An 18,111-nucleotide genomic window follows, 5' to 3' on the forward strand; every position below is an offset into this window, starting at 1 on the left:
TTATACAAGAAACTTCTAGCTGTCAGTATGATCAATATTATAACCCTGCCATTCATTTTACATGTTACATAGTTACATAGTTACTTAGGTTGAAAAAAGACCTAGGTCCATCTAGTTCAACCTTCCTCCACCAGTTCTACATTTAGTCACTAAGTCATTTATAACCAACAATGTTTTGTGTACTGAGGAAATCATCCAGCCCTTTTTTAAAAGCTGTTATAGTATCTGCCATTACTACCTCTTGTGGTAGTGTATTCCACAGTCTGACCGCTCTAACTGTAAAGAACCCTTTCCTATTTAGGTGTCGGAATCGCTTTTCTTCCACTCGCAGTGAGTGCCCCCTGGTCCTTAGTACTGTCTTTGGAAGAAATAAGTCATGTGCCAGTCCTTTATATTGACCACACATGTATTTATACATATAAATGAGATCTCCTCTGAGACGTCTTTTTTCTAAGCTAAATATATCTAACTTTCTCAACCTGTCATCATATGGGAGGCTTCCATTCCTTGTAATAGTCTAGTTGCCCGCCTTTGAACTGACTCTAACTGCTGAATGTCCTTTTTAAAATGTGGTGCCCAAAACTGGATCCCGTATTCCAGATGTGGCCTTACAAGTGATTTATAGAGGGGTAACAATACGTTGGGATCACGGGATCTAATCTCTCTTTTTATACACCCTAGAATCTTGTTTGCTTTAGCAGCTGCTGTTTGACATTGAGTGCTGCTGCTCAGCTTATTCGTAATGAGAATACCCAAGTCCTTCTCCTGTTCTGTAGTCCCGAGTTTACTTCCATTTAATGTATACGCAGCTATAGGATTACTCCGTCCTAGGTGCATTACTTTACATTTATCAACATTAAATCTGATTTGCCAAGTATCTGCCCATTCTGACATCTTATCCAGATCTTTTTGTAATATTGTACTATCCAGGTCAGTTTTTAATATCCTACATAGTTTGGTGTCATCGGCAAAGACTGACACTGTACTATCAATCCCATCCACAAGGTCATTAATAAAGAGAGTAAAAAGAATCAGTCCAAGCACAGAACCCTGCGGCACCCCACTGCTGACTATAGCCCATTTAGAGAATGTACCATTTATGACTACTCTTTGTTTCCTATCTTTTAGCCAATTCCTTACCCAGTTGCATATTGTGTCCCCTAGTCCTTGCTTCTGAAGCTTTAGTATAAGGCTATTATGTGGTACAGTATCAAATGCCTTTGCAAAGTCCAAATAAATCACATCAGCTGCATTACCAATATCCAGGTTTGAACTTACCCCCTCATAGAACCCCAACAGGTTGGTTAGACACGACTTATCTTTCATGAATCCATGGTGTTTGTCAGTTATCATATTATTTTCTGCAATATATTTTTGCATGTCATCCCTTAAAATGCCCTCAAAAACTTTGCATACTACTGATGTCAGGCTTACTGGACGGTAGTTGCCTGGATCTACCCTCTTACCTTTCTTAAATATCGGTACCACATCAGCAATCCTCCAATCCTGAGGCACCAACCCTGTTACAAGTGAGTCTAAAAAGATGAGATACAGCGGTCTGTCGATTACGGAGCTCAATTCCCTCAATATTCGTGGATGAATGCCATCTGGCCCTGGGGATTTGTCAATGTTTAATTTACTCAGACGTAGGCGTACTTCATCTTGTGTTAAATTAATTATATCGGGTGGTGGACTTTGATTTTTCACTTGTTGAATGATCCCTGGTACAGTCAGTTCCTTGGTGAATACAGATGAGAAATGCCTATTTAATATCTCAGTCTTTTGTTTGTCCTCTATAACTAACTTGTTATTATATTTTAAGGGGCCGATACTATCCTTTGTTTTCCTTTTGGCATTAATGTATTTATAAAAGTTTTTGGGATTTATTTTAATGTCATTGGCGATTTTTGTTTCAGGAGCTAATTTTGCTTGTTTGATTTCTTTTTTACATTTCCTATTGCTATCTTTATACTCCTGCAATGCTATTTCTGTATTCTCAGCCTTTAAGATTTTAAATGCCCTTTGTTTTTGTTTTATTATACTTTGTACAGTCTTATTTATCCATAGTGGTTCCTTTTTATTCCTGGACATTTTATTACCAGAGGGTATACGTTTTTTACAGGACTCTAGTAGTATATCCTTAAACTTACCCCATTTATGTTCGGTATCCCCAGTTACCATGACTTTGTCCCAATCTACACATTTAAGCTCTTCCCTTAATTTGTTGAAATCAGCTTTCCTAAAATTCCAGGTTTTAGCATTCCCCCTTTGAAATGTTCTATTGAATATTATGTTGAAGCTTACCATATTATGATCGCTGGTGCCCAAGTGCTCCCGGACCTGTAGGTCTGAAATTGTATCCGGTTTATTTGACAGGACCAGATCTAGCAAATTATCTCCCCTGGTTGGTTCACCTACCATCTGAGAGAGGAAATGGTCTTGAATGGTAGATAAGAACTTACAGCTTTTAGCAGAACCAGAAGATTCTATGTCCCACTGTATGTCTGGATAGTTGAAATCCCCCATAATAAGAACCCGATTATTATTATTAGCTGCCTTTTCAATTTGTTCCAGCATTTCACCCTCTATTTGTTCAGGTATGTTAGGAGGCTTATAGCAAACTCCAATTAGCATTTTTCCATTATTCCCCTCCCCATGTATATTTACCCATACTGACTCTACATTGTTGCTGTTCCCGTCAATGTCATCATACAACACAGGTTTTAGGTTAGATTTAATAAATATACACACCCCACCACCTTTTTGGCCTTTCCTGTCCTTCCTAAATGTACTATAACCCTGTATGTTTGTCACCCAGTCATGGCTTTCATCCAGCCAGGTTTCCGTAATGCCCACCACATCATAATCCATGGTTGACATAAGAGTCTCCAATTCATTCATTTTGTTTGCAAGACTTCTTGCATTTGCCAGTAGACATTTAATCCTATTAACACCTTTATTACTCCTAGCCTCCCTACGTTCCTTGTATGTCCCATCCCCCCCTAATCCTTCATTGACCCCTACCGTCTCCCTGTCTCTATTTGCTCTATCTATCCCCTTATTTGCTCCACTACCCTCCCTCCCCCCCGATCCTAGTTTAAAAGCTCCTCCATCCGTCTGACCATTTTCTCCCCCAGCACAGCTGCACCTTCCCCATTGAGGTGCAGCCCGTCCCTACCGTAGAGCCTGTAGCCGACTGAGAAGTCGGCCCAGTTCTCCATGAACCCGAACCCTTCCTTCCTGCACCAATTTCTAAGCCACATATTTATCTCCCTAAGCTCCCGCTGTCTTTCTAATGACGCTCGTGGCACCGGTAGTATTTCTGAAAACACCACCTTGGAGGTCCTGGACTTCAGCTTCTCTCCTAGTTCCCTGTAATCATTTTTAAGGACCTTCCACCTGCCTCTAACTTTGTCATTAGTACCAATGTGCACCATGACCGCTGGGTTTTCCCCAGCCCCACCCAGCAATCTGTCTATCCGATCCACAATATGCCGAACCCGAGCACCCGGCAGACAACACACTGTTCGGCATTCACGGTCTCGGCGACAGATGACTCTGTCTGTCCGCCTAATTATAGAGTCCCCTACCACCAACATCTGTCTGGGCTTTGCTGCACTCCTATTTCCCTCCTTCCTACAGCAGTTGTTTTCCTGGTTGCTAGGAGCAACATCCTGCTGTAGTGACCCTAGTCCAGGCCCTTCATTCCTAATATCAGCCAAACAGGCATATTTACCAGGTTGTGCCAGGTCAGGACTAGGCTCCCTGACACTTTTCCCCCTACCTCTTCTTCTAACTGTTACCCAGCTACCTACCTCTGGGTCCTGATCTTCCCCACTTCCACCCTCCTCCATATCACTGGCCCCAGCCAGAGAAAGCTCAGTGAGCTCTAAACTCCTCTCCAGGTTTGCAATGCCCCTTAGTGTTGCAAGCTGCTTATTTAGATCAGTTACCTTGGCATCCAAATACGCAACATGCTTGCATCGAGTGCAGACATAGTCACCTTCGAACGGCTGCTCAAGGCATGCATACATCTGACAAGATACACACCTGGTAGCATTGTCCATGGAGCACCTATCAAATGGGGATAAACAGTAACGTAGAAAAACAAAGAGAAAAAAAAGAAAAAAACCCAATGGGAAACGTATAAGGATAAATTCAAACTATGTTCTTGTGTCAAACTATGTATATGTATATTTCTTCAAGGCTAGTAGTCAGGTGTTAACGCTTGTTGCAGAGGTGCAATACGGCAATCCAAGATAAAACATGATCAAAGTGGCATTTCAGTACATAAAAGGGTATTCATTATATAGTAATGTAAAAATTGTTAATTTTCCCAATATAATTTCTATATCAATTTTCATAATTATTTATATCTCTGCTTACAATCAGTGGGATGCTTTTTAAAAGGGTCATCTGGGACATTGACAGTAGGATAGGTCATCAATGTCTGATTGGTGGGGGTGCAACACCCAGCAAACCCGCTCGTCAACTATTCCTGGTGTCGAAACTATTTATTATGAAGCTGTACGGCACAGCTACGTTGACGGAATAGTGTTTGCGACCAGGTCCTGCAAATCTAACCACTATTGATTCAAATAGGGGCAGAACCCAGCCATGGCCACCATACAGTTAAAAATTGTCCCCAGAGGTGGACAACCCCTTATATATATAATAATCATGTATGAAGTTTCTTAAGTACTCACTTGCACAAGTTGTCGCTCATGCAGGAGTCATAAAGCTGCAGGCAGTTTTTCTTTTCCCTTTCCTCAAAAGAGCACTTTGGCACTATATTCTTGCGCCTGCGTTCTCCACAGCTTGTGTCCTGATAGCATGGACAAAATAGTAGTTGCTTTGTCAATTCCATAGGGATTTTTTTAATAAAATTTCGGAGGTGGTAGTGACACTTCCGCCGGTCACAGGAGCCTTCAGCTTTTGTCACACTGCAGTGAATAACATATTCGTTCTTCAGTTGAGTGCACTTCTCGTTGGAACTACAAATAGCAGCTTTATTTAAACAAGCGTTCGGCCCATCGTTGAACGGCTCTGAAATAAAATGTTAGAATAAATATATTTAATAGTCAGGGAAATGTTATATAGTATTAGCAGGAAATATTTCCAGATTTTTTGCTTTGCAATCAATCAGATCACCTTTTTCATTGTCTAGACTCTAGATCAATTTAAAATAAAAGATCCAAGCCTGGTTGCTTTTGGAAATCGCTTCATTGTCATTCTGTATGAGGAAGACCTCAGTGAATATCAATGGCCCCTTCCCACCTCTGAACCAGTAAAGCACAGTAAGCACTGACCATTGTCAGACTGGTAACTTGGCTCACCAGAGGGTCTACACTTCTGCTCCACAGGACCACTTCATTTCTAAGTAACGGGAACCTGTCATCAGTTTAACGCTACCTAAACCACGGATAACATGAATCATACAATGGCTATGCAACCGCATCCAGGTATGTTTTACTGTGACACCCTGCGGTATTTCATAGTAAACTTTTTTTTTAAAAAAGCCAGCGAGTGACAATAGAACCAGTCTTAATAAACTGGAGCATGATGCGCAGAATTCATTAAAAGGCACATGCTGCTTAATGAATTATACACATCTCTTAACTGCCGTGTGCCCCTATCATTACAAGAAATGTACTCCAATCAGAGACATTTCTGGAGTAAGTTCTGCCAGTCTACCGCACATCATATCCAGAGCATCTTCACAGCTAGTATGTGGAAGAAGGTGCTTTGGTCAGGTCAGACCAATGTAGAATTTTTTTGGGCTAAATACAAGACTAACAGTGCACATCACCCTGAAAACATCATCCGCCACTGACAAACATTTCAGTGGCAGCATCATGCTGTGGGGAGGCTTTTCTTCAGCAGGGACAGGAAGAGTTGATGGGAAGATGGATGGAGGTAAATACAGGGCAATCCTAACCTGTTACAAGCTGCAAAAGACTTGAGACTGGGGCAGAAGTTCACCTTCCAGAAGGGCAACTATCCTACACATACTGCCAGAGCTACAATGGAATGGTTTAATGGTTTAGATCAAAGCCTATTCATATGTTTGAATGGTTCTGTGAAAGTTTACATCTATGTAGGGAAGTGCAGCCCCTACTATGGATGTTGCTTTACTGTGACTTTAAGACTTTGGTGAACTGTGGCTTTAAGAGACGGGCTCCCCTACAGAGACAAATGGAATGGCCTGTGTCTGCCCTTCTGTTTGTGTTTATTTTGGTTTGCCCCAAGGGAAAAAAGCGAGAAGAAGAAGAAGGAAGGGAGAGGGAGTTACTGGAGGCAGACAAGAATGCATGCATGAGAGAGTCATGAGATCAGCTGTCCAGTGAATCGAGGGAAAAACGTTCATTACAGCCCTCCCCTTGTGAAGTGCGCATCACCGTACCGTCAGGCCTCAGAGCAGACCAATCCTGTGAACAGTGCCATCAGTGTATGCCCGGGTGCGGGGTTTAGGGAATCAGACTATGCCTTCGTAGTCAAGAGTGCGGTAGCTGCACGGTCCCTTGGCATGGTACATCACTATACTGCTGTTAAGTCTATTTTTGTAAGTTGCTATATTTGCGGCGTCTTTGGCAGTCCCTGCAGCTAAAAGGCATAATTTGTACTGTGAGTTGACCTGGACTTTACCTGAACCTCAATGGAAGTCACTAATTGGGCAGTTCGGGTCTATGGCCTTATGCAGCCAGCCATAAACAGACCACTTCCAAAGGCGAATGTGCAAGGTTTTTCCATCTTTTTTTTTGGGTGAACCCTACATACGATCATGCTATTACTACCCCCAGTGTGAACCGTTCAAACACTGCAAGTGGCTCACACTGGGCTGAGCTTCGAGTTCACCCGAGCACAGTGATGCTCACGGGAGTGGTTTCAACACGCAAAGCACCCAAACTCCAACCCTGTTTTTTTTTTGTGAAGTCTGTTTAGTACGAACACTGAACACCCAATCAGATTCAGACAAGGAAGCTGAATACAAATGTACGTCACAATTTTCAGATTTATATATTATATTTTTTAAGTATTTAAAAAAACATGTATGATTTAATTTACACTTCACAATTACTTGTTACTTAGTGTTGGTATATTATATAAAATCACAATAAAATATATTTAAGTTTATGGATGATGCATGAAAAAAAATGGAAAAGTTCATGGGGTATGAATACTTTTTCAAGGCACTGTATGTGCCACAATACGTATCCCTATCTCTCTGTCTTTAAAAGATATTTCTGTGACTAGATCTAAGTCCTTTAATCCCGCATACACTGCCTCAACATGTCAATCCTTTCTTTTTTTTGTGGAAGGGGTGGCCCATGACTTTTGCTCTGGAGTTGCATGATTTCTATCTATGCCTCTAGGTGACACAAAAAGTAAAAAGTGCATGTACTACACTGTGTGCAGAATTATTAGGCAAATGAGTATTTTGATCACATAATACTTTTTATACATGTTGTCCTACTCCAAGCTGTATAGGCTTGATAGCCAACTACCAATTAAGTAAATCAGGTGATGTGCATCTCTGTAATGAGGAGGGGTGTGGTGTAAATGACATCAACACCCAATATACTTATTAGGCAACTTCCTTTCCTTTGGCAAAATGGGTCAGAAGAGAGATTTGACGGGCTCTGAAAGTCCAAAATTGTGAGATGTCTTGCAGAGGGATGCAACAGTCTTGAAATTGCCAAACTTTTGAAGCGCGATCACCGAACAATCAAGCGTTTCATGGCAAATAGCCAACAGGGTCGCAAGAAGCGTGTTGGGCAAAAAAGGCGCAAAATAACTGCCCATGAATTGAGGAAAATCAAGCGTGAAGCTGCCAAGATGCCATTTGCCACCAGTTTGGCCATATTTCAGAGCTGCAACGTTACTGGAGTATCAAAAAGCACAAGGTGTGCTATACTCAGGGACATGGCCAAAGTAAGGAAGGCTGAAAAATGACCACCTTTGAACAAGAAACATGAGATAAAACGTCAGGACTGGGCCAAGAAATATCTTAAGACTATTTTTTCAAAGGTTTTATGGACTGATGAAATGAGAGTGACTTTTGATGGGCCAGATGGATGGGCCAGAGGCTGGATCAGTAAAGGGCTGAGAGCTCCACTCCAACTGAGACGCCAGCAAGGTGGAGGTGGGGTACTGGTATGGGCTGGTATCATCAAAGATGAACTTGTGGGACCTTTTCGTGTTGAGAATGGAGTGAAGCTCAACTCCCAGACCTCCTGCCAGTTTCTGGAAGACAACCTCTTCAAGCAGCGGTACAGGAAGAAGTCAGTATCGTTCAACAAAAAAATGATTTTCATGCAGAACAATGCTCCATCACATGCATCCAACGACTCCACAGCGTGGCTGGCCAGTAAAGGTCTAAAAGATGAAAAAATAATGACATGGCCCCCTTGTTCACCTGATTTGAACCCCATAGAGAACCTATTGTCCCTCTTAAAATGTGAGATCTACAGGGAGGGAAAACAGTACACCTCTCGGAACAGTGTTTGGGAGGCTGTGGTGATTGCTGCACGCAATGTTGATAGTAAACAGATCAAGCAATGACAGAATCTATGGATGGTGGGCTGTTGAGTGTCATCATAAAGAAAGGTGGCTATATTGGTCACTAATTTTTGGGGGTTTTGTTTTTGAATGTCAGAAATGTTTACTTCTAAATTTTGTGCAGTTATATTGGTTTACCTGGTGAGAATAAACAAGTGAGATAGGAATATATTTGGTTTTTATTAAGTTGCCTAATAATTCTGCAGCATAATAATACCTGCACAAACAGATATCCTCCTAAGATAGCCAAATCTAAAAAAAAAACCACTCCAACTTCCAAAAATATTAAGCTTTGATATTTATAAGTCTTTTGGGTTGATTGAGAACATAGTTGTTGATCAATAATAATAAAAAAATCCTCTAAAATACAACTTGCCTAATAATTCTGCACGCGGTGTATATGGTCCAGGCATCTATATAATAAATAAGGGTATTCATGTAAAGAAGCACAAATCAGTCACTAGTCATTATCTGGCCAAATACTGAAGAGAAATGTAGGAAGGGAGAAACTGAGAAAAGCTAGATTAGTGAAGTGATGGGATACGCCTCCCAAAACTGAGTTTTTATGGCACGCTTAAAACTGAGGACATCTGGAATAAACATGAATAACTGGGATAGCAAATAATTTGGATTATAGAGGATGTTAATTTTTAGACCATTAGTTGAATGGACTGCACATGTAATGTGGTAGACAGAGATGAGGGAGGAAATGTAGAGCAGCCCAGCACAATGGTGAACATTGAGGGTAAGAAAGATAAATTATGTGGTATTCTGAATTGGATGGGTAACCAGTGTAAAGGCCCCGTCACACACAGAGATAAATCTTTGGCAGATCTGTGGTTGCAGTGAAATCATGGACATATTGTTCCATTTGTACACAGCCACAAACCTGGCACTGATTGTCCACAATTTCACTGCAACCACGGATCTGCCGCAGATGTATCTCTGTGTGTGACAGGGCCTTAAGGCCATGTGCGCACTAGAAAATGTACTTTTCTGGCAGAATACCACACCCGCAGCAAAAACCGCGGTAAAACCGCACCCGCGTTTTTGCCGCGGTTTACCGTTGGTTGGTCCCTGCGGTTTTTTACTATTGTCTATGGCAAAAAACGCAGGTACCTGCAGAAAAGAAGTGACATGCTCATTCTTTTTGCTGCAGAAATTCTGCAGCAAAACCTGTAGGGGAGAAAAACACAGTGTGCGCACACCATTTGTTTTTACCATAGGTTTTGCTGGGGAATGACTGCAGAAAGGTTATGAACATTTTCTGCAGCAATTCATGCAGCAAAACTGCGTAAATCCGCGTCAAAAACCGCAGCATGCGCACAGAGTCTAAAGACTGGCAGAGGGTGGAGTCGTTGGTGTAGCAGCAGAAGTAAGAGCCTGCCTATTGTATTCAAGATAGATTGGAAAGGACAAAATGTAGTTAGATAAAGACCTATTAGTACTGAGTAGTAGTCAAGATGAGGATGAATCAGAAAGATAGTAAGACTTTGAAGTTATAGTAAGAAGAAAAGCTTAAATTCTGGAGATGTTTTTAGCTACACATTAAATGAGAGTTTGAATGATTGTCTATAGAGAGTGAACGAAGGATCTGAGCCAAATAAAACTCAAAGATAGCAAGTATGCACTGGAGTTATGGTACTACCACACTCGGGAGTAGAAATATCAGGTTTAAGCAGATTTGTAGAGGAAGGAAACATAAAAAGTTACATTTTGGAAAGATTCAGTTTCAGATAAAAAGTTAGGATGCTAGGAAAGCAGAAGGACAATCTCAGGTATGCACGTGTGTGTGTGTGTGTGTGTGTGTGTGTGTGTGTGTGTGTTTGTGTGTGAGTATGTGTGTGTGTGTGTGTGTGTTAGATGATTGGCACCAGTAGAATTTTCTTTTCAACATAGTGGGCAAGGATCAATAGTGGCCATTTTGAGAGCAAAACCCACTTTTTAAAGAAGTCCTGACCTTTTCTGTCATGGTCCACGCTCTATTTTTAGAACCTAGTGACAGATTCAGGGTTGAGATCACTCATTGCCATCTGGGACTCTACATTTAAACGTAGTTTCATTTCTTTCAGTGCCTAATGAGTTAATATCAGTTTTGTTGTCCAGCAGTTCCTAGCTGAGTGTTTCAGATGCAGCTGCTTTGAAGCCACGCCCCTTCAGGTTTAAACAGTTATGTTTTCCCAGTAATCCTTGCTGAAGATACAAACTCATTGTTTTCTGGCCACCTTGGTGAAATGTCCAGCTAAGAGGTTGTCCTTAATCAGCCTTTATCCTTTTTTCATTGCTGTATCCCCAGGTTTTTTTTTCCTTCATTTGTGTCTTATTAGTGCAGTAGTGGGTTTAGTAAACCTGACCTGCCTCCCACTAGCCAGGGTATCTGCAGGGCTTCTCAGGGTCTCAGGTTGCTGTTCGGTAACAGTTGCGGAGACTGTATAGGGACTGGTTAGGAGAATAGGGACAGCTGCAGATGAGGATAGTAGGTGTCCCATCTACCCCTCTTACTAACTCAAAGGCCCTCTGTTGTTATCGTGTCCCCGGTGTCCCCTTTTTTGTGTGTTTTTTTGTTGTGCGTCAGATGCCGTAGCTCTAAACACACGTGTCATGCTCGTCACACTTGGCAAGCGTGACATTTTCTTACTGACCCTCATTAGACAGCCCTTGCCCTGAACTGTCTTGGATGGAGTGAAGTCTTCTCTTTCCACTCAGGCAAAACATAGATTTTTGAGAAAAAAAAAGCTGGCCTGCCAAAATAAATCATATATAACTGATGGAACGGTTTATACAAACAATCATACATTAAAGTAAAGCCAATAATTATGATTATCACCATGCTTATAACTATAAAGAACATAAGAAAAGATTACCGTAACTATGGTGGTATAATTTGGGGTATTTATCTGATCCCTTATGATCAGATAATGACATGTGGTTTCCACGTGACATTTATTACTATGTGCAACATCTTAGTAGAATGACCCAGATGAAGAAATTAGGAATAAATGGCCCTAGTAGAATATTACCATGTGTGAAAACAGACAAGTCAAGGACAACACATGGTCAAGTAATGAATACAGATGTTATTTTTCCAAACAGCCTCTAGATATGTAGCTGTCAATTTGTGTGAAGAATTCGTGAGGTCTTGGGTTACGTGTACATAAGAAATGCTTCATGCTCAATCTGTAAACTAAAAACTTGGGTTCCTCAATGTGATGTTAAAATTAAACCAGAGAGATCAGATTTGTATAAAGATGTATGAAGTTCTCATATCCCAGTTAGGCCACTTTCACACGTCCGTGAAAATCACGCACGTTTTTCACGGACGTGTCAAAGGTTCGTATTGCCCTCCGTGAGCCGTGTTTATGGTACACGTGTGTTCTCCGTGTGTTATCTGTGATAACACACGGAGAACGGGAACTTTCTGCTCACCTGTCCATGGCGTTGCTGTCCGTGGTGCTGATCTTCGGTCTCCGACTCCCCGCTGCTGCTGCTTCAGGCCCGTAGTGAAGTGAATATGCAATGAGCATAATTAGCGGCAGTCGGAAGCAAGTGACAGCAGAGACAGCAGGGCTGGAGAAGGTGAGTAAAATGTTATTATTTTTTTCTAAGACACGTGTGTTTTCTCCGGTGCCTGTCACACAGAACACATCCGTGTGGTCCGTTTGCATTCCGTGTGACACCCGTGATGCCGCAGAAAAACGAACATGTCTACGTGTGGAGCACACAGGCACACGTATGCTCCACACGGACACACGGTCCATGGCAGAACACGCACGTGATGCCAGACCCATTGATTTTAATGGGTCTACGTATGCCCGTGTCTCCAGTACGTGAGGAAACGGACCAACACATACCGGAGACACGGACGTGTGAAGGAAGCCTAAGACAAATACTTCATCTTGATTTCCTAATTTACCATGACCCCTTCAAGCATTTGAGCAGCAGTCACCAGGTTAATATGTCTATTGTTTCCCTTGTAGGTTGTTTGTAAAATGAACTTTATTATTGTGCTTATAAAGTATGATGACGGAGGCCCAACATTTCCTTCTGAAGACATTGGGGCACATCTCCATTTATTTAGACAGATTAACCCCTTGATGACTTGGAAACTTTTAGGTTTTGCACTTTCAGTTTTTCCTCTCCCTGTGCCAAAAAACATAATTTTTTTATTTCACCGTTGACATAATCATATGAGGGCTCATTTTTTGAAGGACAAATTAGGCTTCATTTTTTCACCCAAAGCACTATAAAACGGGAAACAAATTCAAAATGTGGCAAAAATTGTGAAAAAATATAATTCTGCCATTATTTTTTTGGTTTTGTTTTTATGTCGTTTTTTGTGTGGTAACAATGACTGAGGCAATATGATTCTTCAGGTCTGTGCAATTACAGGGATACTAAACTAAATGTTTTTTAGTTTTGTTTTTATTTTAATAGAGAAAAAATATTTTGAAATCCATTAAAAAAGTATTTGTTTTCACCATCTTCTAATACCTGAAACTGTTTTATTAGTTCTGGGTAAGAATTTGTTTTTTTAATGTTTTTATTGATATCATTTTGGAATACGTCCGTCATTTTAATAGTTTTTATTGATTTTCTTTGGGAAGTATGGTGATCGAAAAGCAGCAAATCAGTAGTTTTCTTTTTGACGTTTAATGTATGGTTTCAATAATTTTAGATTTTACTAGATTGGACATTTTTGGACATTGCAATAATAAATATGTTTTTTTTTAATGTCTTTCATTTTAATGGAGGAAAAAATGGTGATTTGAACTTTTATATTTTTCATTTATTTTTTATTCTCATTTTTAACGCCCCTAGTGGACATGAACTTGTGACCATTTGATTAAAATTAATTGGCAGCAGAGGCAAGGGTGACAGCAGACTGACAAATTGTGACAGAATGTGATGCACTCACTTGAAGTCACAACGCTCCAATATTCCCCTTGCTAGTCAGCTATCAGTGATTTTATATATGCGATTTGCATCCTCTTAGTCACGACTAGTCTCTGAAATCACTTTTATTTAGAGAAATTCAACAAGTCTAGTTGGCATGTGATGGCAAATATGCAAATTTCATACATACAATCTTGTGCTTGCACACCCAAATGGCAAATACAGGGGATTTGGCAATCTTCAGTCACATATAAAGACTGAAGACTTTTGTACAAAGCCAAGACAACCCCTTTAAGATCTCTATAGGCAGAAAGAGTGAGATAGACTGATGGAAAAAAATGCAATAAATATTTACCAGTGAAGATTTGTGGGTACGTCATTTCGTCTTTGGACTTTAACTCGTCTGCGTATGGAGAATCATAGGAAACTAGGTTACCTGTATCAAAAAAAACCAGAAGAATACATAGTGAATTTTAATGACATGGTCTTGAATAATTGAAACCCAGGTCATGGATCTAAATATGTAGCTTACAACATTCAAAAGCAATGTAAACTTGGAGAGGAGCTTAGGACTGTGAAGAGTGTGATGTACCAGCCCCTAATTGTTTTTGGCTGTTTTCAAATCCGATTACCTTATTAACAATCACACCAAATACCATTATGGGTTAAATGAATTGACCTTTATTCAACAACTGTAAATCCTCCCCAAAAACTATCTTGTATCCATGCCCATTTCTTCTTCCAACTATTCCCTTAGACTAAAAACATCGAAGGCCAGCCACTGTTCTATAGTGGGCCTGATGAAATAAACCTAATCGGGCATGGAATAGAAACCGCCTTGCTGAGACAACATCCTATTAAAACATATTTATAAACAGTTCAAATGTTTTTTTCTTTTATAATATATTTATATATGTAACTATATATATACCAGTGAAGGGTGGGAGGGTGTTATAAATGAATAAATTGGTGAAAGAGGGAGAGTGGGGGTGTCTTTTTCAAGTAAACTTTTTTTTTCTTGCATGTGTGTGTGTTTTTTAACTATATGCTTACCGAGTTAATAATGGGGATGTCTGATAGGTGGCTCTCCATTATTAACCACTGGGCTTGATGCCAGCTGTCAAATCACAGCTGACATAAATCTCAAAAGTGTTACTCTGGTGCGGTGGCAATCAGAAAGAGCCAGGCAAAGTGCCAAAATTAGTGTATCTAATGAATGCTCCATTTCTGGGGCACCTGTGGGCTGCAATTTTTAGGCTTGGACGGGCCAAACAAAAAAAGGGCCTTCCCAGTCTAATAATACTAACCCACAGCTACCTGCTTTACCTTGACTGGTTATCAAAAATAGGAGGGAAGCCCATGCCATTTTTTAAAATTATTTATATAAATACACTGACAAACAAAAGGGTAACAATGTTTTTAACTTTTGACTTTCAGGCTCCATATCTAACCATTGACTACAGCTTTAAACATGAGACTACCTTCATTTTATAGACAATCATCTTATAAAAATGTTTTACTGCATTGTTAGTGTTTTAAAATCTAATAATCTAAATTTAAATTATTTTGTTAGTATTTTATAAATCCACCATTGGCTTGCAACACTGCCTGAATCCTTCAGGACATGCTCTTGATCAGATTCAAAGATGTCTTGACTGAAATATGAACCCAGGTCTTTTCTACACATTACCAATGTTAGTGCATACTGATCGATCACTTGGGTATGTATATAGCTTTTTCTTCAACTCTACCCACAAGTATTAGATTGGATTGAGGTCTGGGGACTGTGGGGATCAATCCAGCATCTCCACTTCATTGTCACTTCATTGTCATTTATTTACAAATCTCGACATATGCTTCAGGTCATTGTCCAGCTGGTGCACTATGTTGTCTTGTTCACATTCATGGTACTCGAGTGTATGAAGTAATTTGTCTTTTAGGATACACACATATAGCTCTGCATTGAGACCACCATTGATCCTGGCCAAGTATCCAGCCTTTGGCTGTGAAACAACCCCATATCATTAGGCTTCCTCCACCCAACTTGAAAGTTCCTTCAATTTCTCGATCCATTAGCCCCTTTCCCCTTTGGTTCTTCTAGACCCATTAACACCCAGCAGAGCTTAGTCTATTGACTTTCATCTCATCACTCCAGATAACCATTTCCAAACCTCTACAATCCACTTTTTGTAGTTGTATTGTATTTTGTACTTGTATTGAAGTTGAGGCTTCTTCAACTTTTTTCAGGCCACCATTTCAGACTTGTATAACATACATCGCATGGTGCTTGCATGAACATCTGTGATCTCACTATTATGAAGCATATGAGCTGCCTCCATGGCGATGTTTGTCGCACCAGAACAGATAGACAGTGTGATGAGCTGACTTGCTGACTCCAAAATGTTGCCTGGAGATTCACCTCTTGGCTTTTGAATTGATAAACTGACTTAATTTTGTATGCTTCCAACTGTCATGGCACTCACATGATGCAGTTTAGCAATTTTATTGGCCGAGAGACCACTATCAATGACCTGGATAATGAGGTTTCTCTTTGGGAAATCTTCTTCATGGCTGCTCGTTCATTCGAAGCAGTGACTTTCACTTGAGAATCAACCTATTAAAGTACTGAGCCAATAGGGAATGTGAGAACAGGTTGTGTAATTTGAAGAATACAGGAAGATTTTTTTTCAAAAACCAGGAGCAAAACAGTAACAATGTAGTGACATGAACAATAATCTGCATAACTAATGATATGCTAGATAGTTGCTGTGACGACATGGACTCTCAATGCCTAGCATGGGTTAACGTTCTTAAAATTCAGCCAGACATGAAGATAGTTTGTGTTTAGATGGGGGATAAGCCCTCATTGTTCTACAAGACTCTTGGGAGTTTAGTATTGAAGTTTTTGTTGACTCATGTAATTGTTTGGCCACTGAAGGCCAGGCACTCATTGTATTAAGATGTGTTTGCTGGATGCGAGGTAATTTAGCTGTCTCTTCCTCGTGTCTGCCATTGACCATTATTACTGGAATATTCTGTATACGGCTTGAAATCTAGCCAATAAGAGCCCAGTCTTATCCACCAATTGTGAAGACCCCAAATGGTCTGAATGGAGAACTCAGGGGTATAAGAAGGAGGACTATCCATTGCCCAGGGAGACTCTTGTTACATGCTTACCAATCTAGGACCTGCGGAGCCGATTGGCAAGCCATAATCTGGATTATAATACTATATGGATTTCAGCATTGAATGCAAGGATTCGGCTGTGATACCAAGGATTACCTAAGGAAGGAATCCAGCTTGGGACAATCCGGTCATCTGACTACAGACTTTGCAGACCTCAGCCAGCTTCCTAAATCTGGGGTTATTTCTTTCTCGGTGGGTGCCCGCCGAAAGCGGGGTGCTGCTGGATTGGAGTAAATAGCCCTGGAAGCTCTGAGACACGGACATTCTAATCCCTGGTGAGCCAGCGGAAGGGTGAGACTCTGTTGCCTGTTACATTTGTGTGTTTTGCTGGTTATGTGGTATGTGCCGTTAATTGTTTGGGGATCCAATAAAGTCTTAATATTGTGATTCCCTCACCCTGTGTTGTCTGAGTAGTGTTCCGTCCACGGTTAAGGAGGTCATGCGTTCAGTTAGGATGAGCCCTGAGCCACGCTGTTCTTTCTAATGGCGGCTGGGCCAGCGGACAAGAGCACCCACTGACCCCCGTGTCTCCACAGTTGCAAGTCAAATTTATATATGAGATAACCAAGATGATTGTCCATAAAATGAAGGTAGTCTCACTCTCAAAGCTGTAGTGGATAGTGAAATATGAAACCTGAAAGTCAAAAGTTTAAACAATTGTTACCCTTTTGCTTGTCACTGTAATTTAAAAAAAAGTGGAGTCTCCTCTAATTTTGATAACCAGCTGAGGTAAAGTAGACAGCTAAGGGCTGCAGCCTGCAGCTATCTGCTTTACCTGCACAGGTTATCAAAATTAGAAGAGACCTCACATCATTTTTTTTTTATTTATTCCCTATTCACATTTGTTTGCAGGGCAATTTTCCTGCTTTACCCTCAATTTGATTCATTTTGCAGCCCCATAATCCTTACTATGACCAGTCTACAGCACCAAAGTTTGAATCCCCATTGACTTATAAGGGGTTTGAGGTCCAATTTAGATCAAGGTTGGGTCCCGAACTGAACTTTTAAGTAAAGTCCGGCCAAACCCGAATTTCCACAGATCCTCTCATCTCTAGTAGAGGATAAAATGTTGCAATAAATAGAAAAGGCAGATAACAATAATAGGTTCCTAATTAGGCCAAATGTACACACTGAGTATTTGTTGAGTTTTTACCTCAGTATTTGTAGCCAAAATCAGGAGAGGAACAACGAGAGGAAAAGTATAATAGAAACACATGCACCACTCCTGTATTTATTACCCACTCCTGATTTTGGCCAGAAATACTGAGGTAAAAAACTCACCAAATACTCAACATGTTTTTCTCACTATCTGACATGAAATCAGAATAAATATTTCCCATTTTAGGTCAATTAGGAACGAAAATTATTTATATTTGCCAAATGCCAGAATAATGAGAGAGAGAAAATATTTGAAGGCATTTTTATTACTTTCTGCAAAGTTTTACTTTCTGAGTTTTTTTAATAAGGCTTCCA

General features: G+C 40.5%; 1 protein-coding gene across 2 annotated transcripts in view; it reads right to left on the minus strand.

Moving 5' to 3' along the window:
• LOC142303370 (GDNF family receptor alpha-4-like) overlaps window positions 1–18,111 on the minus strand; it is a 117,524-nt gene that overhangs the window by 10,455 nt on the left and 88,958 nt on the right. For both annotated transcript variants that reach the window (XM_075344671.1, XM_075344670.1), the window contains exons 3-4: window positions 13,808–13,888; window positions 4,707–5,046 (exon numbers count right to left, since the gene is read on the minus strand). In XM_075344671.1, coding sequence (XP_075200786.1) covers window positions 4,707–5,046; window positions 13,808–13,888 — 421 coding nt within the window. The remainder of the gene's footprint in view (window positions 1–4,706; window positions 5,047–13,807; window positions 13,889–18,111) is intronic.

This window comes from Anomaloglossus baeobatrachus, chromosome 4 (genome assembly GCF_048569485.1).
Source record: "Anomaloglossus baeobatrachus isolate aAnoBae1 chromosome 4, aAnoBae1.hap1, whole genome shotgun sequence".
Taxonomy (NCBI): Eukaryota; Metazoa; Chordata; class Amphibia; order Anura; family Aromobatidae; genus Anomaloglossus; species Anomaloglossus baeobatrachus.